At 46.6% G+C, this 26,965-nt stretch overlaps 1 protein-coding gene across 1 annotated transcript; it reads right to left on the bottom strand.

Annotated features, from left to right (window-relative positions):
- Positions 1-21,991: 21,991 nt before the first annotated feature.
- Tlr5 (toll like receptor 5) lies at positions 21,992-24,580 on the bottom strand. The gene has a single exon (XM_076831971.1). The coding sequence runs from the start codon at positions 24,566-24,568 to the stop codon at positions 21,992-21,994; it is 2,577 nt and encodes an 858-aa protein (XP_076688086.1). The 5' UTR covers positions 24,569-24,580.
- Between the last annotated feature and the right edge of the window lie 2,385 nt (positions 24,581-26,965).

Raw genomic sequence — 26,965 nt, 5'->3', positions numbered from 1 at the left:
TGCAGATCAGCGACTTTCAGGAGCTGGCTTATGGAATTCCTCCCTGTGGCCCCCTCCCCTTCTTGCGGTTTCCGAAGATTCCTTTTCAGTCTTGAAGATGACTGGGAAATACCAATAATAGTCCCTGTGGAAGGAAGGAAAACCGCAGCAGGCTGAGTATGTGGACGCCGCTGCCGCCAAGAGATGGGCTTTGTTCCAGAGACCCCTCCTTCCTGCCCGCCGCATGGGTTATTCTCCATCCCTAGGGAGCATGGCGGTTCCTGACCCTCAGCACACCGATGCAGTCACAGGGGTCTGAGGACGAGTGTCCTGGCACCCCGTGGCCATCTGTTGGATCTGGTGCTTCACAGGGCATCTGCCAGCTCAAATTAAGGATACTGGGGGTGGGTGGCGAGGGCTCTGGCCTGGCGTCCACTGTCTGGGTTCTAGGGCAGGTCAGAGTCCTTCCCCATTAGCTCCACACCAGGCAGCTCTAATTAATTTTATTCCATTTAACTGCACTTACTGAGCAACTATCGTATAACAGACTGCTTGCCATGGGGCCTCTGAGAAAGATGAACATGAGAGTTCTTCTCCTGGGAAGGCTGAGGACACAGTGGAGAGACCCACATAGACACACGGCTAAGCCCGACCAAAGGCCAGGGCTGGGGAGAAAGGAATGGAGGCCAACAGATCCCTGGGGACCCTCAGTCCTGGTACGAGGTGGAGCCGGTCATCAGGCAGAGGGCATTCCTAAGAGGTAGACCCTGGCTCCGGGGTCCTTTATCGGGGGCTGTGGGGAGGGGTCCAGATGATTCCACTGCTCCCCTGTGAATACCTCAGCGGTGGGTACCTCGAATCTGTGTGCCCCTTCTGGGTGTTCTCTGCTGGTGGGGCCACACCGGGGTGGGGTGGAGGGATCCAACAAGAAGGGAGGGAAGGAAAGTCACTTTTCCCCTCCTGTCCCCAAGTCTCATCCTAGAGAGATGAGGTAATGTCTGTAACTGCTCCGGGGAGGGGAGGGGACATGCACAGCCAGGCGTCCATCCGACTCCCTCCCAGCTCTAGGAGGGGGCCTTGAAACCTCTCGCTGGGATGGATTCTCCTGCAGTAAAGCTGTGAGGGACAGAGGGGATGGGATCAATATTTATGAGGCCTTCAGGAAACTTGGGAGCTTCATCTATCAAAGCCACCCCCTGACCTTGTTCTGGCTTCTCTCGCTCTGGCTGTCCGTATTGCTATCCACCAGAGCCTGGGCCTTGGGAGACCAGGAAGGAGAGGCCAGAGAGAAGGGGGAGGCCTGGGCCAAGCCCCTCCTGGGCAGTGCACGGGGCAGAGGGGGCCTGAGTGGAAGGAAGGGGCCTGTGGGGCTAGGCTGGTGCCAGCCATGCTCTAACTTGGAGCTGGACAATGACTGTGGTTGGCCAGGGTGAGGGGAAGTGGAGCTTCTGCTCTGTGTTCTCTTGCTGTTCAGACCAGTCAGGGCTGCTTTACGGCATGGCTTCCTCAGAAGAGAAACAGGAAAATGTCTGGACTTTTAAAGGATGCATTTAGAACTTCTGCTCCCTTCTGTTGCTCAGGGAAGGTCCCAAGCCTGTCCAGAGGTGAAGGAAGGGAGAAGGCCTTGGCTCTTGCAGGTCCAGGAGCACCTATGGATGGGAGGAAGGAGCAGTGGAGGCCACCCTTGGAGACTACCTGCATCGTCTGGGATGGCCATGAGGCCCTCCATGTCTGTCCTTCCACACGGGGAGGGTTCAGCCCAGGAGCCACAAACATCTCCCCTGAGGCCACAAGCTTTGATATCCTGTCACTCCACAGAATCTGAGATATCCCAAACCCTGAATTCCAACCCAGGCACGGACTCTGGGTGATTTTCCATTATGTTGGCCAGTTTTTTTTAATCAGTATAACAAAATACCTGGAGTGATCAACTTCAAGAGAGGAAAGAATTGTTTTGTCTCAGGGTTTAGGAAGCTGCAGTCCATGGTGACTTGGTGCTGTTGGTTTGGGGGTGTGGTGAGGCAGAACATCATGGTGGGAGCATGTGATGGAAAAATCCTGTTCACCCTATGGAAGCTGGAGGGAGAGAGAGAGAGAGAGAGAGAAAGGGTCTCATATCCCTTTCTAGTACATACCCCAATGACCTAATGTCCTCTGACCAGGCCCCACCTCCTAAAGGTTCTGCCACTTCCCAACTGTGCACGCTGGTGACCAAGCTTTTAGTGTCTGGGATTTTCAGGGACACTCGGGGTCCAAACCATGACAGCCAGGAAAGAGTGGCAGGTTGCCTTGACCCAAGTGGCTGTTGTCCCATTCCTGCTCTCTTAACTAGCTCCTCTTGCTGACCATGGTCAGTGCCTGAGATTGAGGTCATTCTGCTGTGTGGGGGAGGAGAAGGCCCCTCTGAGTCAGTTCAGAGGGTGGATTTCAGACCAGTGTGTGAAAGTTCAGAAGGCAGACCTTACATCCATTTACAAATAAACTCTTCAAGAATGGAGGAGGCTGATTTCTAAGATGGGGATTCCCCCATTCCTAGACGTGTCAAAGTCAAAGCTGGAGCATCCCCACCTGAAGAAGAGTAGCAATTTCTACACAGAGAGGCTATCATCTTTAGACTCCCCAGGTTCCTTGCACCTTGAATCACCCTTCCTTCTAACCATCTGGACCCTACTGGGTGACAATTATCATTCTGTAAGTGTGGTGATCCTCATTTTAGGGAACCACCCCTATTTGCCTGTGTGCTCACTGCTGAGAAATGGGGGCAGGTGGACTGAATTCGGGGAGACCCTAGCTACCTGAACAACAAATTCAACACCCACTAGTCAGTTGGGTCGTGTGGCTTTGAGCATTCCTACTGTAATATATGCCTGGGTGGAATTTGTAAAGCAAGGAAAGATCTTGTTCAGAGACGTTAAAGTCTTTCTGCTTGGCCTGTCACCTGGGATGAAAGTGGAAAGGACATAGTTCAGAGTGCTCCTTGAGAAACTTGGAATCCTTTACCTCTCAGGTTGGCATTTACCACTGTCCCCAGCCACAAGACTGGGCTCAGCTTTCCCCATTCTCCAAGGAGCCCATTCCTGGGGCTTGGCCCACAGGAGCCTTTTCCTTCCACGCTTTCTCCTGGGTTCTCACAGCCACCCTGGCTAGGCTGAGCAGCCAGGCCTGGAGGCCAGAGGGTCTTAACATGATCTGCACCCTGTGCTGGTCCTGCTGACTTCCCGGGGTCCCTTGGCTATTGGGTTCCAACGATTGGCTGGCCTCTGCTCCTGGCTTACTGCCAAGGCCATTTATCCTGTCCCTGCAGGAAGGATGAAACCAAGGGTCCAGATGAAGTACTGTTCCTGCTCACACAGGAACAGGGAAAGAAAAATCTCCCTCATTATTGGCCAAGGTCAGGGTCAAATGAGGGTACTTAACATGTAAAAGATGTAGCTGTAGGTCAATCAGCCTTAACCTTTTCCTTTCTGAACCTCATAAATGTTTGTCTTTATTTTCAGTAGCACACAACTCTTGGCAAAATTAGCAAAGGCGTGAGGAAATTCGCTCTTATCAGATTTTCTAGCACATTCCAAGTTCTTCTCTGCTTCCAGTTGTGCTGCCCGTCACCAGTCTGCAGGTGCATGCAGGCCAGGCTGCGGTGCGGGCTGCTGGCTCTCCCTGCCACCTGGCATGTTCACCTGGGGGGGATGATTACTCCAATCCTTGGATTGCACTTCTGGGATGACCTGTGGGGTGTTTGGTGGATGTGGTGTGTGTACTATAAAGTGTGGCGTGTGTGTGGTATGTAGTGGTGTGTGGGTGAGTATGTATGTGATGGGTGATACTTTTTGTGGTGTGTATGGTTTTTTGTGTGTTGTATGTGTGTATGATATAAGCATGTGCATGATGGATGTGTATGTGGGTGAGTGCAGTGTGGGTATGTAGTGTGATATATATATGTTTTGTAATGATTGTGCAAGTAGTGTGTGTTGCAAGTGTGTGTTATATGGATAGTGTGTGTTGTATGTATATAGTATGTGTGTCATGTGTATATATGATGGTTGTGTATTATGTGTATGTTGTATGTTTTTTGTGTAAAAGTGGAGCTATGTTGTATGTGTATATGTGGTATATGTGTTGTGGTGTGTTTGTTTGTGTGTGTGTGTGTGTGTGTGTGTGTTACTCCTGCAGAGTCATCTGCAAGAATAACAGAAGGAATGTAGGTGGAGGTGGTGAGCTGTGTTCCCAGCCAGACGCCTCCATCTGTTAAAAGGCTGTTCTTGTGTTTTCTGTTTGTTTTAGTTTGTTTTTGTGAGCTTGAGCCTCACAGGGGTTTCCTCCCGAGGCCGAGGCGGCTGAGGATGTGGTGCCAGTAGGGTTTCTAGAGGTGAGAGAGGCCCTGGACAGACTCAGGGTGAGATGGCCCAAGCCCAGACTAGCTGGGTGTTGGCCGAGTGTGAATTCCAGCAGCCAGGCTCACAGCCCTGTGCCACTTCTGACGTCAGATGACAGGGACATGCTAGATGCCTTTGACTCAATTGGATTTGGAAGGCTGCAGAAGGTTTTGGGGTGCTGGAAAAGGGCTAGGCCTTGCATTTAAGCTTTGGTCTCTTGGTTTTTCCCTGGGAGACAGTAATTGAGGCCGGCATGGGGAGCTTCAGCTGTGGGCACCTCTCAGGGTCATGATCCTGTAGCGCCATCTGGGGGCAATGAGGAGAATGACTGCAGAGGCCCCAGAGGAGGCCAAGTGGGTTCTGCAGTATCCTCACATCTGCCATTGGTGGTCAGGGTCATCTTTCCCTGCACGAACCCCAGAGGACACTGCCCAGTTCCTTGGGGTCCACTAGTGGACAAGAAGAAAGCTCGTCCTGAAAGCCTAGGCTTCCTTTGGGAATACGATGCCTGGGATCCCAGGGGGACCCTAAGATACCATTTCCCACTCTTCCTGCCCCACTGTTTGTCAGAACACACTTTTAAAAAGGTAACAATGATTTAAAGATCCCTAGAATATTGAACCGAGGAGACGGCAAATGCTGACCCCTAGCCCAGGGAATCTTCCCATTGCTGTCCCCCCTCCCACCTGTAGGCACAGGGTGCAACAGGCAGAGAGGGCAACAGGCAGCAGAGGAACTTCCAACCTGAAGGGAGGAAGGAAGATCCAAAATAAAGCCAAGAGCTGACTCTGTGGAGGGGACTGTGAGCATAAGGAGAGCCCAAAACCCAGCAGTGTCACTGAGCAGGTCACTGTCAAAATCCCCACACTGCCTCCGGGGCCAGAGAGAAATGAGGCTTGTTGAAGCTGGAAGGGCCACATGCTACTACAGCCTAAGTGAAACAAAGAAGTGACTTTTGCAGGAAGTACCACATCTGAATTTAGTGTTCTGCTCTCCTACGTGGCCCTGGCCTGGCCTTGTCGTTGATGCTCCTGACCACAAACTCTGGAGAGCCAGCTCCTGACCTCCCTGTACATCTTGCCTCCAGGACTTTGCTTTTGCTGCCTCTGCTTCCTGCAGCAGCGACCACCTTCCTCTCTACTGGAGCAAGATGTGCAAAAACTTCCTGCACACAGCTAGGGGCCCCTGGAGCCGTGTGTGAGCTTGCCCGCCCCTGCTGTAGCCAAGCACCAGGGACTGGATGATTGAAACAGGGTTCACAGTTCCGAAGGCTGGAAGTCCAAGTCAAGGTGTTAGCAGGGAGGGTTCCTCCTGAGAGAAGGGGGGAGAAGGTGTCTCTCCTTAGCTTGTGGCTATCTTCTCCCTGTATCTCAGCACATGGTGTTCTCCCTGGTTTGCATGTCTGTCTCCATGACTTCCCTTTTCATAAGAGCATAGTCATATTGAATCAGGGCCCAAACAAGGTCACATTCTGAGGTACTGGCTGTTAGGACTTCAACCTAGGAATTTGGCAGGTGGAGGCACGATTCTGTACCAATCCATGGTTCTGGTATGGACAGTCGTTGTACTTTTCCTTCTGTTAAATGGAATCTGAGGGCTGAAGGGAATGGAATTCTGAACAGAAATTCTGAAGTGGAAGATGGATTGGAAGTGTACAGAGACAGGGAGACAGTTGGTGGATGTGGGAAGTGGAGGTGGAGGAGGCAGCCTCTGTAGGAACAGAAACTTAGGAGAAATATCAGAACTGTAGGCTAAGAGTTTGGGAGACCTTGTGCACCTGCAGCCCCAGCTACTGAGGAGGCTGAGGCAAGAGGATCCCTAGAGCCCAGGAGTTCAAGGTCAGCCTGGGCAACATAATAAAACCCCATCTCTTCAAAAATAAAAGTATTTGGGAGGGAGTTTCACTGTTGGGGTGTGAAGAAAACTTTTCTTTCGTGTACTTGGGAAACCTTAGCATGGATTACCTTATTTGTACCTAGACTGAACTTTGCTATATTAGGGAGACTGTGCGAAGATATTCAGGCTGGCTCAAGGGCATGAGCAGGGACTGCTAAGGGGCTCAAGAGAAGCCCCAGCAAATTTAAATCCTCCTGACCTTCAAGAACTGACTCATGTCTTTTCTTTGCACATCTCAGCTTGTGTTATTCTGACACAAAAACCAAATTACAATAAATTATATGATGTACATTATTTCCACACCACTTCTTTAGGAGAAGTTATTTTGCAAGCCTTATAACTTGAGTGTATGTTTGTCTTACTTCTCCAGTGGTACTTGTATGTGCACATGAAATGACGGGCATCCAGGGGACAAACCTGAGACTTGATTTTGTTTCTCCCCACTCCACCTCATTGTGCTTCATATACCACATTGCACACAGGGGCTTGTAAAACAGGACTTCTGGAAGACAGTGCCCATTATCATTCCTTTCTACCAGCAGTAGCACAGTACTGGACATTGTGTTAGTCAGTTTTCTGTCACTGTGATGGAATTCCTGAGATATTCAACTTACAAAGAGGAAAGTTTCATTTTGGCTAAGATTTTCAGAGGTTTCAGTCCATGGCCAGTAGGTCCTGTCACTTTGAGCCTGTGGTTGCACAGTACATCATGGTAGGAGCACATAATGGAGGAGGATTGTTCATCTCATTGCAGCAAAGAAACAAAGAGAGAGACAGGAAGGAACTGGGATCCTAATATCTGCTTCACTGGCACGCCCCCCAAGACCTAACTTCCTCCCACTAGGCCTCACCTCCTGGAGGTTCTACCATTTTCCAGCAGCATCACAGACTGGTGACGGAGCCTTCAACCCATGGGCCTTTGGAAGCCATTTAAGAGCCAACGTATAGCAGACATGTGTACTCAGGTTCCCAGCACACTTATTGAGTGGTCAGGATGTAAATGGAAGTGAAACCCACATACTATACTTCTTCTGTTTAGCAAAGGCTCACACTAATCTTCAGATTTCACCCTTCTCAAAAAGGCTGGCCACACCCCTGGAATTCACTAGAAGGGCCCAAAAGGTCTGCTGTTGCACTCTTTGGTCTCGGATCCTCAGGAAATGCTGAGGCATTTGGCCCCAAGGGTATAGCTGATCCGGGTTGCTCTGAACGTCTGTTTCCTTTAGACACCTCGGGAAAGAAATGGAATTTTCCCTGGACTCTTTGAGAGTCCCTTCCCACTTCCTAAATTCTGTTTGAAGCAGATGATAATGGTTTCAGGGATGAAGCGTTGGAGATAGGAACAACGAGTTCACAATCCCCAGACCTGATGACACAGGCTTTGAGTCAGGGCCACGCTGGGAGGACAAATGGGCCATACAGATGGAGGGAAACTGGAAAGGCGTGAATCTGGACCTGGAACAGGGCCACGTGGTGAGTTGAGGGATGTGGAGGACAGCCGGGGTTACCAGGTAGGGCAGGGCACTCAGGGTGGGGAAGGAACCTCTTTGAGGCTGTTCCATGAACCAGGTCTTGTGAGCTTCTGGCCATGGGAGCAACGGTGCTGCCAGGGGGCTCATGAGCAATGATGACGAACGCTGTTCCTTGCCACACTGGGGCTTGGTGCTGCTGAGAACAGTGGCCTCAGAGAATGCCATGACTGGAGTGCTGGCCAAGAAAGAGCACTCCTCATACTTGCTATCGATGGTAAGACAGGCTCTGTTTAAGGGGGGCTGTTGTGGTAGGTCTTGGAGAGCACTGCAATGGAGCCTTGCAGAGTGTGTGTGTTGGGGTGCGCAGAGACTGAAATTCTACTACCCCAGCAAGGACGGATGAATGGAGATTCATAGCCAAGAAGCAGGGAGAGTATCAGTGGATGGAAAATTACTAAGATAAGGAGAGTTTTTGCTAGAAAGATGCAACAGACTTCTTGCTGATGGCGGGCCAGAGTGAGGAACCATTGAGGATCAGATACCCAGTGGGAGGTTTGGGAAAGATTTTTCTCTAAACTGACTTAGCAGGATTGCTCAGACTGGATTCTACCAGACAAAGAGGGAAGCCCAAGGTCAAGCCCACTGAGCAGAGGATTCAGAAGGGCCTGGGAAAAGCCTTGTTGAGAGGCAAGAGTCTTTGTCACTGCCCATATTCCAAACAGGTGGTGGTGGGCCCAGAGCCTGAAGGGAGAGAACCAGCTCTGCACATTAATGCCATTGGGAATGCAAAAATGCTTATGTATATTTTTAGGTGTTTTACACATTACATATTCATGCAGCATATAGCGACAATAAAAATAAGAAAACTTTTTGGCACTTTACAATTTACAAACTCTCACGTGTATATAGTAATTTATCCCTAATATGATGAGAGGAAGCTCCCCTAAGAGCCAGCAGAGAACACATGGAAGCATCTGTATGTACTTTAAATAAAATGGGTATCACCATTATCATTATCATTAGACCCATTTTGCAGATGAGGCAATTGAGGCTTGGAGTTTTGGAGCTGTCTAAAGAACGAGAAGGAAGAGGCAGACTGTGCAGTTCAGGTACCTCTACTATCATTATGACTACAAGCAGGTCCTGTTTATCGAACATGTACTTTATGCCAGGCTCACAACAGTCCTGCCAAGAAGAAACAGAGACTTGGCGAGGTAACTTGCTCTGGCAGTGATTATCGGAGCTGGGCTTTGAACCTGGGGCCTCTGATTCCAAGCCCCATGCTCTGTAGACTTTCTGGCTCTTCCTCTCCTCAAAACAGAGTGCACTCCAAACTCGTGCATGTGGGAGATTTCCTTTAATGCCATGAATGGGTGGGATAAATATATCCCTTACAGATAAACCAGGGTCAAGTCCAACTTTTTCTTGTGAGATCACCATCATAATTTGTCCTTGGACACACCTGAACCATTTTTTTTTAACTGGAGATCTTCTGTGTTTGAAATTTTAGGTGCATTTCAGGGAATCAAATCTGCTGGCCTCATTCTGCTCATGGGTTTACTCTGCTCAGCCTCCCAGTGCCTGGACTACACACTGTTTATGCCTTCAAATGCAGATTTAAAATACTCACATAATTCCAGAAAAACTCTTGCAATCAGCTCCAGAGTCTGTTAAGGTGTCTGCGGGGCTTTGGGTCTTTGAAGTACAGACTTTGGAGGCGCCCCATTCCCACCATGCTACCAGGGGATAAATGTTGCTTTGCTTTCTGCTGCTTCTTTTTTCCAGGATTGTATTTTAATGAAAAGAAACGGCAGTTGGCAACATCCCTGAAGCTTTTTAGTGGGGCTCCTATAATGAGGATTGCTAAAATTCTGGATAGGAAATATTTCCCTCTGTAGGCTCAGGATGCAGGATTTTAAACTTTTGTGATGTCTGTGGCCTTTTTCTCTCGAGCCAGCTGGGTTTGTCTCTTCAAAGATGTCAGCCCCAGCCCTGCCAAGTTTGGAGTTTATAGCTCCACTGTTAGGGACTTATGTGAGTATAAAAATAGGTCAATGTTTTTTCTTCCTTCTCTCTTAACGAACAGAAAAAGTGGTGTGTGTGTGTGTGTGTGTGTGTGTGTGTGCGCGCGCGCGCATGCATGTGTGCACGAGTTCACATCCATCAAAAACAGTTGAAACAATTTTAGCTCATTTTTCCCCCAAGAAGATTCACTCCAAGTCTGACTCAGATGGTGGAACACTTGAAGGAAAAAAAAAAGTTTTTTTTTTTCTTCCATAAAAGTTAAGTGTAATTAATGAGGAGGGAGTTGGTGGGAGAAAGAATTCCTCAGGGTTCACTGTGATGTCAATTATGCTGCTCCCTGACAAACACACATAAAACATGTAACAGATCCACTGCGTGTTCCCCTCCCCATCGGATTATTATGAGAAGTGAACATTTCTTTCCATTACGAATCTGGATGGCTCAGTTTTCCCAGTTGAAATTTTAAACAAGATGAAATTACACACGCACGCGCGCGCACACACACACACACACACACACACACATCTTTGAAATTACTGATGAAGAAAATTTCCTAAAAAACAAATTAAACAAGGAGTTAGTTCAGTCATGGATAAATTTACTATGTGCCAAAAGGGTTAGCTGTTGAAATGCTTTTTAACTGCAAAAGGGTTGTAGCCAGCTCCATAAAGCCTAGGAGGTTTTAATCTGTTTGTCTTTGGCCTCTATTTCTTCCAAGTTCAAAAATACGCTCACCGCTATGTTGACAGTCAAGGTCATAAGTGTATGCAGAGCTTTGAGAGTCACCTCTCACTTCTCCTCCTCCTCCCCACCATACTCATTTGCTCCCAAGGGTTCCCTCCTGGTTCTCTGGGGATCTTCTTCATCTTCACCCATTTTTTTCACCTGCCCCTAGAGATCTCCGTTTTTACTTGGGTCCTTAGCCATCTTCTGCCTCTTGGGTTTTTCCATGAGCATCTCAACCTTCTCCAGACTCCTCTGTCTCAGAACAGAATCTTCTCTCCACCCCATCCCTCCTTCCTAGATACCCTGTGTCTTTTCTGCCCTGCGTGGCCAAGTGGCTTGCTAGAGCAGTCTATGCTTGCTATCTCTACCATGTCACCCACTGATCTGTCATTCTCCAAAAAACTGCCATATGTTCTGAGCTCATCTGTGACTTCTGCCTACGACGGTCAATGGGGGCATTCCTCAGGTGTTACCTTAGGGGATTTCCACACTGCCCTTGACAAGGACCATTTGTCCATTTACCACCCGCCACACAGTTATTTTGATGAGTCTTAATTTCAACACCTGGGCTTTTGCGGCTCCTCTGTTCTTTAGTTCATGTCTTCCTTTGTATGGAGGACTCCCCAAGCTGTCTCTCCATCTGGGGCCTCTTTACTTGGCTCCAGAAGTCCACTGGCTTCTCATGGATGGGGGCCTCTGGTTCTAAGTGTCCACAGCCCTCCTTCACTCTGTGCTCAGCATATGGCTCCAGAATCATGGGGATTGTCCTCAACTCTCCCTCTCCTTTTGGCCAACTCCCTCTCCCTTTTGGGCAAAAAAAAAAAAAAAAAGGCCTGATGTCCTTAAAGGTTGTTCTACGCCTTCAGATTAGGAGGCCCCATGCTCCCCACCAGAGGTCAGGGTTCCCTCCAGCTCCATGCCCCATCCTGCCTGCTCCTGACCCTGACTGTAGCCCTTCCCTTTGAACTAGTAACCACATTAACTTAACGGGTGCTACTCTGAGCCAGGTGCTAAGCTGAGGGCCTCACAGGTGCCATCTCACTAAACCCTCACGACCCTGTGAGCTCAGAACTCATATTGTCCCAATCTCACAAGTGGGACAACTGAGGCTCAAAGTGGCTTTTGCTGGACCTTCCTGCAGCTGGCCTCTTAGCCTCCCTGGGCTGCTGTGGGGTCTTCCCAGCTTTTGGCCCCTCTGGGTGCTTCACTCTGCAAACCCAGGGCAGACGCTGCCCGTTCCTGTGCTCAGCCCTGGCTCCAGGACCCCTACCTGGGCCTGGAGTCCTGTGGTCCCACTTGCTGGAGCCTCTTTTCTCTGCCTTCATCTCTTTCTGGCTGAATTCCTGAGGGGGTGGGTGGAATCTATTAACTAAAATCCTCTGCTCCTGGGTAGTATCTTGGCAGCCTATCTCCCTCCGCTGCAGCAGGATTATTTCTTCAAAATACTAATTGGGTCGAGTCCTTTCAGCTTAAAACCCTTCAGTGATATCTCCTCGTTCTAAGGACAAAGTCTAAAATTTAGCTTGGAAATGATTATGGTGGTTACTCTAATCTCTGCTGGCCCCACCCCTGGGAAAGCCCCACGGGCACCATCTGTGGTCCAGCCCTGTGGCCGTCCCACCTTCCTGGCTCCTCTCTCTTTCCTTTAAAGATGTTTGGGTGTGACAGACAAGTGCTGGGCTGGCCACTGAGAGTAGAGATGAAATAGACAAACTAGCAAAGGGAAGGTTCCCTGGGGATGTGTGGGCATGGGTGACCCTCCAGAACAACGGGAATCAAGCTTGAGAAGCAGTACAGTGAAGTTACACCCCGCCCCTGCTGCTCCGGACTCTGGCTCCAACGCCTCCCTGGTCTGCCAGCCTAGCTTCTCTGCCATTGCCACCCGGGAGTGTTCAGGTGAGCATTTCCTCTCTGGAGCACCTCCCAGGCTTCCCTGCTGAAGGGTGCACACCTCTCAGGAACAGCCTTGGAAACCAAGGGGCAGATTCAGAATTTTATCCTAAAAGCATTTGGGTCCCATTTAAAGATTTTTTAAGTTGGAGGATGACATGAGTGGATTTGTTTTTGAATATGTCCTCTGACTGCTCTGTAGAGGAGGAATTAGAAGACAACAGTAGTCCTCCACACATCCAAGCAAAAACCTGGAGCACACTGGAGTCCCAAGGCAGCTTACAAAACACCCAGGCCTGGGGCACACCCTAGAACCTGGTGGGGAGAGGGCATGTTGGGTAATTCCTCTAAGACTGGCATTGACTGACCCTGCATCATTCCACCTCTGCACCTCTCTTGCAGGGACACTAACACCATGACCCGGCTTTCTGGGAGGGGCTCTGTATATGCTACTGAGACACAGACTCCCCTCTTGGGGGGGGGGGCGTGATTCTTAGAGTGAGGGCTGGACTATCTGAGGTCAGCTTGCATTACCCATCCCCACCCTCAGTCTCCTCTGTAGAAAGAAGCAAAACCAGGAGCAAATCCCAGATCCCTTCCCTGTCTGGCTCCTCGGTTAAGTCTGCACATGAGAAGCACTCCAGAAAGAAGGCAGAGGAAAGGCCAGTATTCTCCAGAGACAGATGCTGCCAGATGTGGGATTTGGTATTTGGGAGGACTCCTGGAGCGCTTCAGAGACATCCTTTGCTGCTTCCTGGCAAACTCGCAGTGTGCAGTGCGCCTCCTGCTGGAGAGATGCTGTCAGGGCCTCTGGGGTGGTGGTTTCCCTGCCCTTGGTTTCCCTAGGTCTTACAGCAGGTCAGCTGTAGACCCTTCATTCTCCAAGCGGAAACTTTGAGCGCCTGTTTAGATATACAGAGTGTCTTAAAGCCTGCTCGGAGAGCAGGGGCCCTATGGTATTTTTCTAGCACAGAGCCACAGTGCTTTAGCAGTGAGAAAGGAACCAGGCCCATCCCAGCAAGGAGAACAACCTCTTTTCTCTCTGGGTGAGTCACAGGGAGAAGGAAGAAAGAGGCACTTCAGCAGGGGGGTGGAGGAGGGGTCAGAATGGGAAAGAATCAAATGAATCAAAGAATCATAAAAAACCCTCAGATTTGAATCACTTACTAGCTAGGCAAATTGCTTAACTTTTCTGAGTCTGAGTCTCCTTGTCTGTGAAATGGGGACGCGACCACTCTTTGCGAGCACTCAGTAAATGAGATGATGTGTGTAGTTTCCCTCACATGAAGGCTGGCAGATTGAAGGAGCCCAGTGAACGTCAGCCCTTTTCCTTCTTGGCAGAGGCAGCCCACATGCTTAACAAAGATGCTACCACCAGCCAGCAAGGAGGGTGAGGACACTCCTCTACTTTCAGGCTAAGACAATGGCTTCTCATTCTTCCCTCCTGTTCAGAAGGAAAATGGGTGAGGGAGGAAAGCACTGAGGGTTCCCTGCAGTGGGACACAGTCTCATGCTACACTAGCTCCTTGTGACCATGGATTTATCTCCCCAAACCAGTTCAAGGACAACAGATTTAAAAATAAAGGCTAAAATTAGAAAGTCTCTAGAAGAAAACACAGAGATATACTGATGACCTTGGGGATAGGGGAACATTTCTAGGCAGGACACAAGAAAACTCACCATAAAATAAACAAATGAATTGGATTTCATCAAAATTAAAAGTTTTTGCTCATTCGAGGTATTGTTAATAAAATGGAAGTCAAACTACAGACTGTGAGAAAATGACACTAGGACATAGATCCAGTGAAGATCTGTATCCAAAAAAAAAAACCATGCCTACCTGCAAATCAATAATAAAAAGAATCTAATTAAAGTGGGCACACTGCTTGAACACACACTCCATAAAAGAAGGTATAGAAGTGGCAACTAAGCATGTCAAAGGTACTCAATATATTAATCACTGGGGAAATGCAAATGAAAACCACCATGAGCCACAGCTTCAGTCCCAGGAGGGTGGCTAAAATGTTAAAGACTGACCACATCAAATGCTGGGGAGGATGTGGGGAGCAACCGGAACCTCAGACATAGCTGGTAGAAGTATAAAATGTTACAATCTTCTTAGAAAACTCTTTAATTTTTTTTTAATTTTTTATTTTTTAGTTGTAGAAGGACACAGTGCCTTTATTTATAAACTGTTTCTTTTGAAAGGAAAAATATACGCCTACCCTCTGACTCAACAATTTCACTCCTAGATACTGATCTGCATAATTATTTGTAAAAGAATGTATAAAGTAGCTGGATGCAGTGGTACACACCTGTAATCCCAGCAGCTCCAGTGTTCAAAGCAGCTCCAGAGTTCAAAGCCAGCCTAAGCAAAAGTGAGGCGCTAAGCCATTCAGTGAGACCCTGTCTCTAAATAAAACACAAAATAGGGCTGAGGACATGGCTCAGTGGTTGAGTGCCCCTGAGTTCAACCTCCAGTTAACACCTCCTCCTCCAGAAAGAATGTACATAGTAGTTTTATTTCTAACAGCTAAACCCTGAAAATAACCCCATAGGACACTGGATAAATCATGGTATATCCATAAAATTCAATAAAAAGGAACAAACACTGATATATGACAACAACCTGGAAGCACCTCAAAAAAATCCAGAAAGTAAAAGAAAACAGATGCAAAAAAAAAAAAAAAAAAAAAATCGGCTGAATGGTTCCATTTATGTGAAATTCTAGAACAGGCAAAATTCATCTATGTTGATAGAAATCACAACAGTGGTCTTCTGAGTCAGGGTAGGGGCAGTTGTCAGGAAAGGGAAAGAGGGAACTTTCTGGAGTGATGAAAATATTCTTTCTTGACCAAGGTAGTGATTACATGGACATAGACATTGAAGGGTATTCGGGGATATTTATAATTTGTTCATTTAACTGCTTTTTTTTTTTTTTTAACCAGCTTAGTGATTTATTTCTCAGATGTCTGGAGGTATTGCTTAGACTCCCAAAGAGGTGAGCTTTATCCCAGAGACAAAGAAGGGAATGCGCAGACCAGGAGAACTGGATGCAAACTTGTGGAGTTGAGGGAAACCTAGATGGTCCACTTTGACTAGCACCTCTCTGCACCACCCATGTGTCACTGTGCATTGATCTTACACTAGAAACTATGTTAATTGTTTCTACATATCTTTTAACCCTGGGGAAAACAGAATCCATAATCCAAAAATGAAGCTCTAAGGAGTTATACAACACACAGCTAGAACTGCAATTTGGCTCTTCTAGTCCAGAGCATTATCTAGGGCTGTCTCCGGGGAGGATGGCAGCCAGGGAACCCAAGGCTCATTTCAGGGCTGCAGCCTGAGCAAGGAGAGAGGCCATGCCTTCACCAGCCAGTGACTGCCCACTCTTGTTCCTGTCTTGGGTACCTAGGCTTGAGTGTCTTCCTTAGAAGCACCAGAGGGGAGTCCTAATTTCTTCTCCAATAAGCACTTGTTTTCACAGAGACCAGTGCACCACTGGTGACATTTTTTTTTTTTTTTTTTGCAAATCCCTCCAGGCTTGGCATGACCTGCAGACTTGGAAGATGCTGGCCCTATAACACAGCTGCAGCTGGAGAAAGCCCTGGGATCCAATTAACGGCCCAGGCCATTGGAAAAACCATGGAGGTGGCCTCAAGTGTTAGGCCCTGCGGGCTACTTGCACAGTGAACCCCGTCAGTGCAGCAGAAAAAGGTCCCAGCCTCAGGTCCTCCCAACACCTGCTTCCTGAAGGGCAGCCGGGCTCCCAAAGAGACATGATGTCATCAATTTTTTATCACGTCTCGGAGAGGCGACTTTCCTGGGGAGGAGACAGGGAAACAGTCCTGTGGAGGTGAACGGCCTGCGCTGGGAAAAGAAACATGGTTTCCAGCCTCTTGGATCAGGTCCCCAAGTTTCAGGAATAAAGCCACCTTGTCAGACTTGCCTGGACTCTGGTGCCTGAGAGGAATCTAGGAGCCTTAGCAAGTTCTTTCCATGGAATTTTCTGTAAAATAAAATCGTTTAATTTCTTAAAAGTTGAATCTAAATGGAAGCTATTGAGAAATAAAACATTTAATTGCAAAAGTCAAACAGATTAAAAATCCCTTTAATCTTAAGAAAAATAAAACCAAGCAAAACATATATCTTGTTTGCATACATATCCATCTGCTGAAGTAATTTTGTTTTCTTTGTGGATTCATTTTCAAATTCTGGCTAATCCTATCTATATTCGCTGCTGCCATGGACAGAAGTTATCATCTCAATTTTATGTAAGCACATATGTACTTTTGCCTATTTTAACAGTGGTTAATGAAATGCATGTACAGAGTTAAACATCAAATAATACAAAAGACCCATACTGAAAGTCTGCAGCCCTCTGCCCCTCCTCCTAATCTCCCTTGGTCCCCATCATAATCCTTTGTGTTTTTTTTCTTTGGTTGGGAGAGCAAGAAAAAACTCATTTTGCAAAAATAAGGTGTTCAGGGAGCATGTCCCATTAGTTCTACATGAATCGGTCTACTACATGTCTTCTATTCCTTCAACAACAACCCCCGAAATCTGCCTGCTTCTTAAAATTTTTGTTTTTAAATTGAAGAATAAGACCTTACAGATAAGTGAACAAATTAATGGGTGCAGATAAAATGCAACACCACTAAGTGCATACACCCAATGACCATCACTCATTTTATTTTCCATCAAGAAATGGAAAATAACCAGTATCTCACAAGTCCCCTCCAGCACTTTCCAAAGGGGACCATTATCTTCATTATCATAGATGGGTTTTGCCTTTTTGAAGTTTCTGAAAATCGAAGCACTCAGTGTATAATCATTATGCATCATTATGACTTTACATTTTTGTGAGATGCACTCATGTTTTTACAATTCGCCCTAATTGGTTTTCATTTCTGTCTAGTTTTCAATTACACAACTTATCCATTGTATGGATAATGAACACAAGGGATGTTTCCAACGCTGGCTCCTACATATAATGATTCTAAGATGTTTTATGTGTCTTTTGGTGCACATGCGAATGGTGTGCACACACCTGGTGTGTAAATATATATCTGTGAGTAAAACTGCAGCATGATAGGACATGTGTGAATTCAACTTCCATAGATAATGCAAACTGTTTTTAAAAGTGTGCCAATTCCTAGTAACACAGGAGAGTTTCAATTGTTCTTTGTCTTTTCCACTATTTGATACTGTCAGCCCCCTTAATTTTAGCCAGTCTGGTGGGTTTGTAGTGGTATGACAATATGTCATTTTATTTTATCTTAATTACTAGGAATTGAACTCAGGGGTGCTCCACCACGGAGCTACATCTCCAGCTCATTTTATTTTTATTTTTAAGTTGCCAGATTGGCCTTTAACGTGCAATCCTGCCTCAGGCTCTTGAGTGGCTGGGATTACAGGCCTGGTTATAATGTAATTTTAATTTGCATTTCTCTGATGACTAAGTGAACTTGAATATCTTTTCATTTCTGTGTTGGGCATTGAATATTCTTTTGTAAAATCTTCAATATCTTGCCCAGTTTTCTTTTCTGCTGTCTTTTCCTTATTGGCTTGTAAACATGTTTTCATATTTGCATTATGAGTCTTTTTCAGATAAATGTTTTACAAATATCTTCTCCCATGCTATGGTTTGCCTTTTCACTCATTGATGCTCTCTTCTAATTAATGGGTCCATCTCTCTTAATTTTATTCTCTTGGATCTTGGCTTTAGTTACTATTTTGCAGCTCTCCAATGCCTTTAAATAGATTCTAAAAATTAATTTCTCCAGCCTTTCTAGATGTTCCCCACGGAAGAACTAATCAGGACCCCTCAGATATTCACCATTAATCCATCTAGTGTTTTCTTCTGTCATTCTATGTTTTAAAATATGCATTTAGAATGTTATTTCTTGGTTTAACATTATAAACTCTTTATATTGATTGCTTATTGCAGTAGATGAACATGTAACTATCTTACATGTGCACACCACAGTCTCTTATCCTTCAAATAGAGCTATTTCATTGCATGATTTAAAACTTTAAGTCACACTCATTTTACTTTATATTAAGACTATTTGAAATACTATTTATTGCAGGTGCATGTGATTGGCAAGGACTTTTCAAAGTCCCTTGTATTTGGGGTGATGAGGGAGATTCTCTTTGAAGTTTTCAGCAGCCCCAATCACTATTCTAAATTTTCCAGAATAATATCAACTTCAAACCTGAAAAGCTCTGGGCATTCTTAGATTGCACTGCAGCAGTTCCTACTATTTTGGCATGACTCCAATGGACTGTGCACGATGAATGCTATAGTTTAGATCTTGAGTGTTCCCCAGAGATTCCCTCCCATATTTCCACAGTGATGCTCTTGGGAGGTGAGGGAAGCTTTGAGGGGCAGGGCCTACTGGGAAGTCTTCAGGTTACTAGAGGTGTACTCACCAAAGGGACTAGGGACCTCAGCCCCTTCTTCTTCTTCTCCTTTTTGCTTTCCAGCCATGAGGTGAGTAACCTTGATCCATCACATGCTCCCTGCCATGATGTGCTGCCTCACTACAGGCCCCAAAGCAATGGGGCTGACTGACCATGGACTGGAACCTCAAGAGACTGCAAGTGGAATTACACCTTTTCTCTTTATAAGCTGATTGTCTCAGGTATTTGCTATCATGACAGAAATCTGTTTACTGAGACCTGACTTTGAATGGCTGTGAAGTGAGTGAGGAACAACTGCCCAGCAAGAAGGGTCTCTCTGACCGCCCCTCCCCCAGGCTCTCACTTCTCAACACGGCTGTGCTCGACCCTCCTCTTGGCATATGAGTAGCAACTCTTACAGAGTGAGAAAGACTTGGGAAAATGGCCTCAAAAAGAAGTCCAGGTGCTGGTGATGGAAGAAATGACAAATGAAAAGAACAGAAGTTCTGGAATAAACTGGAGGGGCTTGTTGAATGCAATAGTGGCTAGGATGTATGGTGAGCAGGTCTCCTAGGAACTCTGCATAGAAGTGACAAAAGGTGCTTGCTTGTTGAACATATTTCATTAGGTAGATTACCTGGTAGTTATGTTCTTAAACATGAGGATCAGGAAAGGCTGTGAGATAGACCTCTTTCCTATGCCAAGACATATCTGTGTTCCGACTTACTGTTCTATGAATACATTTGCATTTGTAATTTTACGTGTCTGAGGTTTGGTGATGGTCACCCAAAGCAAGGGAGGGGGTCCCTGGTATAGCACTACTCCCTCCCAAGCCCCACTCCCCATCCAACACTAGCAACCTCCTTTCCTCAAGAGACTTGCCTTACAAGAGGTGCAGATGAGGACCCCTCTCAGCCTCATGGCTGCCCCTGCTCCTGCGGCTTGGGGAGAATGATGGTTGATGAGCACAGGTGACAGGTAGGACTGAGTTGGCCTTCTAACAATCTTTTTGACTTGTTTTTGTAACTGTTTCTGGCAGCAGAGATTTGGTTCTGTTTTACTGTATTTCTTAGAACCAGGTTCAAGAGGACTTTATCCCCTGCAGATTTACATGGGTTGTTTCCCTTCCTCACCTCTCTATCCCTCCATTCTAGCCCATCCATGCTTGGGACTTGAGTTGGTACTTAGAGCCTATGGTCTCCTCTCGCTTCACCCTGCCATTCTGCACCTCCGTGGACTTCCAATTCTCATGGCCTCTCCCTTCCTGGCCCCTCCCCACAGACTGATAGCAGCAGGTGCTGACGTAAGGGTGGACATCACAGTACATTAAGCACATCCTATGACCCAGGCATCATCCTGGATCTGGGATACACAGATGAACAAGACAAGGTCCTGCCATCAGGACCTCACGGTCCTGAGTGCCAAGCTCACACATATGAAACACACTGGCAAAAGTGTCACGTCTTAGTGACAGAAATCTATGGGGCCAGGATGAATGGGAAGTCACGCTCGGCTAGGAAATTTACCAAAAGACCAAGGTGGGGAGAAGGAATTCAGCGGAGGAGGACGCTCAGACAAGATGTGCTGGTGGGGGACTCTGGTGAAGGCCCGAAACTTCATGTGATCTGTTACGGCCAGTGACGGGGAGACATGGAAGATGTGTCACAGGGTTTGTAGTCCAGAGGGGTAGGTGGCCAGGCAGGCTCACAACTCTCAAAGGCAGGAAGTAGAAGGTGCTAGTTTAAAATGAACTGATAAAGCGCCAGGAGTTTTCACAGGAGAGAGGACTCTGGGTTGGAGGGATCCCCAGAGGCTTCATGACCTTGATTTTGAAGAACATGTATGGAAAGACCTGGGAAAACAGTCCAGAAAGGAAGAACAGGGTGTGGTGCTCGTGGCTTTCATAAGGACAAGTCCATCACTGGGTGCAGAGTGAGCTCTGTCTCGTGGATAAGAGGAGTTCCAAAGAAGCCAGGATGAGAACAGCCTGTGTGTACGTATAAATGCGTGTGTTAAAGAGGTGAGGACTGGGATGCACCGTGAGGGGAAGGGAGTGACACTTGGGAGTGCTGAGTCCTAAGCCCAAGAGCACTCCTTGAGCTGCAGTGATTGACACGACTGCAACATACGGTATGTCGGATGTGGAAGAGGCTGAAAGTGAAGCTAACAGGTAAATATGACACATGTTCTTTGGCTAAAAATTTTATTAATGCTTTTGTAGAAACATGCTTCTATATTAAGAAACACACACACACAAAAAAAGAATTAGAATGTGAAATACATGTAGATTCCTTTTAGGGCAAAAATTACAAATTCAAAGACACTGCAACTGCCCCCAGAGGCCATTCAGTGTGTTTCATCTCTTGTGGCCATAAGGAAAACTAAGGAAAAGATCTGAGAAGTCCTGACATTCTTAATTAATATAATTTTCCTAGTAACTGTGATGTCCACAGGCAAGAAAGCAGGCCCAGCAAGGGTGTACCATACTCAAAGTGACCCAACTAACCAGCAGCAGAATCAAAATTTGATCCAGGATCTGTGTATAAAGTCCATATTCTTCCTACAACAGCTTACGGAGTTGATGAATGAGGTGTTACCGGCAGGAAGGGAAGTTCAAGAGGTAGGTTGGTGCTAACATGGTAGGTCCCGAGCATCAGGCCGAAAGAGGAGTCACGTGCAAAATGGCATGGTTCACAAGGGTTAGACTCAGAGGAGTTGAAGGTTCCTTGGGACCATCTTTTATCCCCAAGATAAAATGTGACCTGCATCCAGCACTGTTGATGTTCCTAAAGCCAAAGAAGGAAAGAGGTCTCAGTTCTATTTAGTATTGTTTTGCAGAACACACAGTTATCAGAATCACAGACCAGACCATTCTTGAACTTCCACTGCGAAACCATGAAGCCACCTGTAACTTTTTCCAAGGTGCCCTTTCCATGACTAGGGGACATTCTGTAGTCTATACAACAGGAGAGAACAGTATTATTGGGTCTGAAAGGAAATCAATGGTGAATGGGAACCTCTAGGGGCAGTTGCAATTTTCCAGATATTATTTTCCACTTGGAGGTCAGTGAGACAAACATGGTGTTGACATGAGAGCCAAGAGATTGATGTTTTTATAGTAGGAACAAGACCTCCAGAAAGAGCCCCCAAATGGTCACTTTGTGCAAATACAAAGTCAAGCGTTCCTTACGGCCTGGGATGAATTGCAAGCTGTTCTTTGGACTAAGAGACGGTTGCTATCGATCGCAACTGAATGCGACTATCTTCTTTCTTTCCTTTTTCTTTCTTTAGGATGTACTGAGAGAGTTTATTGAGAAACCAGCCCACGTCTTGGAGATCTTCTGGCCACCTCAAGTACTGCTGCTTCTGTATGAATCCTCTGATTGACTGGTGTTTCATCAACTGGTACTGGGACAGGGACCCAACCACCACCATGATAAGGACACTGCTGAGGTCAGAGAGGCACCTGCTCTGGGCGTAACTGAAGGCTTCCAGGCACCACCCGTCCCTAAGGAAGTGTCTGCTCACAAGACAGATGATCTTTCTGCTGCTCCAGATGGCAGCTTGGATGTTGGTGATGTGGTTTTCCCCCGGGACAAAGTCTCTTTCTTCAAAGCACAGGTGAAATCTATTTCGGTCACTGTACTGAGTGTCCAGGTGTTTAAGCAAAGCATTCTGTACCCACTCAAAGTCTTTGCTACTGAAGCATAAATAGGCATCGTATCTGTACCTATCAGATTCTATTCTCTGCGGACGGTCATGGAACAGTAGTCTCTGGGCTGTCTTATAACAGATGAAACAAAATCCCCGGAACTTTGCGACTATGAGAACACTCACGAGGAACAGAGTCAAAGTGACAATGAATAAGATGTAAAGAGAAAACTTTAGGGACTTGAAGACTTCCTCTTCATCACAGTCTTCCATGGAAACGGAGTAGAGGGAAACCCCTAAGAGCGAGTTAGGATACATGCAGTTGATGTCTGCAGGAGATCCCAATAGAGTGACGTTGGTTTGATTGAGCCAACTGATAAAGGTGCGGAGTTCACACTCACAGATGAACTCGTTATGAGTTATGTCCAACATACTAAGGGATGCAAATAAACCAGGATCAGGAGACAGGAGATGGTTTCTGGATATATCCAGGATCTCTAAATTAGCAGGTAAACTGCCAGAAGGGAGAACTGTCAGCCTGTTGGAGTTGAGGCTCAGTCCCCTCAATGCTGTCAGATCGCTAAATACTCCAGGGGGAAGGAAATTAAGATAGTTATTATTCAGATACAGAATCTGGAGTTGGGAGAGCCCCTTAAAAACGTCCCAGCAGAACCCAGTTTCCCAGACAAGTTGCAACATATTTTCTCCAAGGAAAAGTTGTTTTAAGTTGCGATTCGCCGAAGGGGCGTGGCTTGGGCTGCAAGAGGAAAAGCGATTTTGATTTAAAATGAGAGTTTGGAGCTGAGATATCCGGAGAAGTTCGTAGAGGTCAGCCAGATTTTCTAGCTTGTTCTCTGCTAAGTGGATGAAGTTGGCTTTAAAGTTAACGTTTGGCAAAGTCACCAGTTTGTTGCCGCCTAAGAAGACGGTAAGTAAGTCTGGAATAAAAGAAATGGTTTTAAGAGCGTTGTCCCTGAGATCTAAGGTATGCAATTCTTTTAGGAATCTGAAGGTCTGGTCCTGAATTATTCCAATGTGATTCTTTTGGAGATCGATGTAGGCTACGCGACGTAGCCCCTCGAAGTTGGAATTATAGAGTTCCCCCAGAAGGTTACATGATATATTGAGTATTTGGAGGTTCTCAAGTCCATAAAAGGCTTTCTCTGCAATCCGGTTTATCTTGTTGTAGGAAAGGTCCAGAACTTTCAAGTCCTTGAGTGTCTTAAAGAGTCGGGGATTCAGGGAGAAGATGTACCCGTGGGACAGATCCAGGCGTTTTACTGAGCTTGTCTCCAGGCCGGTAAATGTGTTCTCGTCAGGGTCTTTGAGGTTTTGGAAGCCAAACCCAGAACCCATAATATGGTAGGTGAGAATCAAAGAGGAAATCTGGCTTCCCCTGATGGCGTTGCTGAAGTTTCCTGTGATAGCCACAGTCCAGCCGTTACTAGAAACATCAAGGGTTTCCAGCCGTATATTTCTGAATGGGTTCATGCATTTCTCCCAGTCCACTGAGACTCTGATGTACAGGTAAGTTGCTTTGAGTCTGAAAAGAGACAGCATTTTCCCTTGGAGCGGCTTGAGCTCCTCTTCACATAAGATGGATATCTGATTGAAGGAAAAATCTATGGACTTTAAGGAATTCAGCTCCTGAAACGAAGGATGAAGGTAAAGGCTCCCAATTTGATTATAGGACAGGTCTAAGCGAATTAAAGAAGTTAAATTTCTGAAATAACCATCTTGTAGTACAACATCAGAGAGACCACAGGCAAACAGTCTCAGTTCAAAGAGATGGGCCAGTCCCTGGAAAGCATCTGGATGCAAGAAGTCCACCTGACTTTTACCCAGATCCAAGATCCTAAGATTGGGCAGGTTTCTGAAGGCCTCTTTGTCGATAGACAAGGGAGTAAACTGGCTCCCCATCTCTAGCAGTTGGAGCTGCTCTAGGAGGGGGAAGGACGTGGCAGTGACTGTCCTGATGTAGTTGAAGCTTAACAGGAGCTTCTCTGTGGTGTTGAGGACCGGGGGAATCTCGGTGAGATTGCAGAAACGAAAGAAGGCTATCCGACCATCAGAGGAGCAGGAAGGAATTCCGGACACAGGACTTGCCATGAGCAACACTCCTAAGAGAAGGTCAAGGTGATCTGCCATGATCCTATGGGGGAAAAGGAGAATGAAAACACAGCATCTCAGCTTGAGGCACTGTACGTGGATCCTCAGAACTTGGCGGGTCTCCTCTAAGATGCGCCTGCTCCGGTGGACCCCTTTCTTCATGTGATGCCAGAACGTGACCCTGGTGGATACCGCCTGCTGTGGATGAAGCTGTTCTCTTCGTCTTTCTATCAGACGCTTAATATTGCCCTTCCTCCACACTAGGCACTATTCTAGGTATTCACTTAGGTTGGGATGTAGCTCAGAGGGAGGCCACGCTTGTCTGGCAGGTGCAAAACCCTGAGTTAGACCCCCAACATCACAACACAAAGGAACAGAAACAAACTTCGCCTGGTCTTTTTTGATCACGGTTCATTCATTTTTTTCATTCATTCATTCAAGATGTGCTGAGGGAAGTTGGAGAAAAGTTGTTTGCATCAGCCAGGGAGTCCGTTTCTAGCCTACAAAAGGCTCAGCTGATGGATGGAAAATAAATCCACTCATCTTTCCACCCTGACCTGACCTGCCTTCTAGCCCGTCTCAGGACCTGAGCTGATTCCATGCACAGCACACCTCATATAGGCATTGAGCATGTCATGGTTTGGATATGAGGTGTCCTTCCAAAGCTCCTGGATTAATATTCAGAGGTGAAATGATTCAATTTTGGGAGCTGTGACCAAATAGGTCCATCCTAGTGTGCATGGACTGACTGGGTGGTAGCTGTAGGCAGGTGGGACGTGGCTGGAGGAGGTGGGTCACTGGGGGCGTGCCTAGAAAGGTTCCTCTTCCCCTCTCTCCTTCTCTCTGCTTCCTGGTCACCATATCCTGAACAGTTTCCCTCTGCCACAGTCTTTTGCCATGATGTGCTGCCTCCATTTGCACCCAGAGCAACAGAGTCGGGTCACCACGGACTAAATCTCTGAAACCATGAGCCAAAATAAACCTTTCCCTCCTGTAAGTGGTTCTGGTCAGATATTTTGGTCACAGGGTGAAAAGCAGACAAACACAGTTACTTTATGTCATCTCTGCAAAGAGTCAGATCTGGTCAGTTCAATAAAAATTATTAAGCACCTACTGCATGCTTAGCATTTGTGACTGTCCAATAATTCATAAAACCCAATCCAGTTGCTTAAGTCCACTGGGGGAGTTCTGCAGCCATGCAGGTTGAGTGTTTGCTTAGCCTGGGCAGCATCAGTAAAAGTGCTCAGTAATGTGTCTGGTTTATGTTCCGCCTCTCGTGCTGGGTGCCATGAGAAGTACAGAGGAGATTCACAAGCCTCCTCCTTCTTGGGTGCCTGGAACATATTCAATTTGCTCTCAGTGTAACAAAAGCCCCGTGATGGAGGGTGCTGTGGTTTGGAAGTGTTAAAAGCTTGGTTATCAGCCTGTGGTGCAATTGGGAGGTAATGGGACCTTTAAGAAGTAGAGCCTAGAGGAGAAAGTTAGGTCATTGTGGGGGCATGCCCTTGAAAGGGATTGTGGGACCCTGGGCCCTTCTTCGGACTCTCATTTGCTTCCTGACCACCAGGAGGTGAGCAGCCTCCTCTGTCCTGTACTCCCTGCCATGATGCTACCACATGTCCAGAGAGACAGGGCCAAGAGATCATGGATTAAATTCTCTAAAACTGAATCAAAATAAACCTTTCCTCTCTATAAGTTGTTTACTCAGGTAATTTGTCACCATGATGAAAAGCTGATTAATACATCTGCAAAGAGTTATGCACTCAGAGGGCAAGAAAATGAACGGGAAAATAAAATAAATAAATAGGAAGGAAGCAAAGTTTATAAAAAGCAGAAATCCCACAAAATACCATCAGGGGCAACAGTTTTGACTTTAAAATAGATTATGGCCAGAATAGTCATGGAGCTACAGTTGGGCACTGAACCCCACTTGAATGGGGTTTTGCTTCCTGCTGGGAATAATTTGTGTTGGGGTTTCCAAAGAACCTGTGAAGCTATGGCACAAAAAAATATAGTAGACCAGAAGCAAGCCTTCATTCCTGGGCATCCCAAAATATCAAAATGAGGTATTTAATGGTTATTGGGAGAAACTTGGTGAGAATATTTATCATCACTCTTAATTTTCCTGCCATCTCTGCAAATGACCATATTATTTCCACCCAGAGACACAGGAAGACAACAACAGAATCACCCTCCTTCTCTTAAATATCACCCCACATCCAGTTCATCTGCAAATTCTGTAGGCTCCTCCTCCCAAGCTTATCCACTCCTCCATTCAGAGACTCCTTTCTTGCCTCTATTATTTCTAGTCTTTCCATTCTCCAAACAAAAATCTGAATAAAGTAAGGAAGAGATGTGAAGAAGTCTTATATTCAAGGATGAGAGAGCATATAGCACCATGGTCCTAGGGGTTCCAGGCATAGGGGCTTCTCATCT

Source organism: Callospermophilus lateralis, chromosome 13 (assembly GCF_048772815.1).
Source record: "Callospermophilus lateralis isolate mCalLat2 chromosome 13, mCalLat2.hap1, whole genome shotgun sequence".
NCBI lineage: Eukaryota > Metazoa > Chordata > Mammalia > Rodentia > Sciuridae > Callospermophilus > Callospermophilus lateralis.
This window is presented reverse-complemented; position numbering and strand designations above follow the sequence as displayed.

Bases quoted from the DNA above. Each gene is read 5' to 3' on its own strand.
- Tlr5 (XM_076831971.1), bottom strand. From the start codon at position 24,568: ATGGCAGATCACCTTGACCTTCTCTTAGGAGTGTTGCTCATGGCAAGT.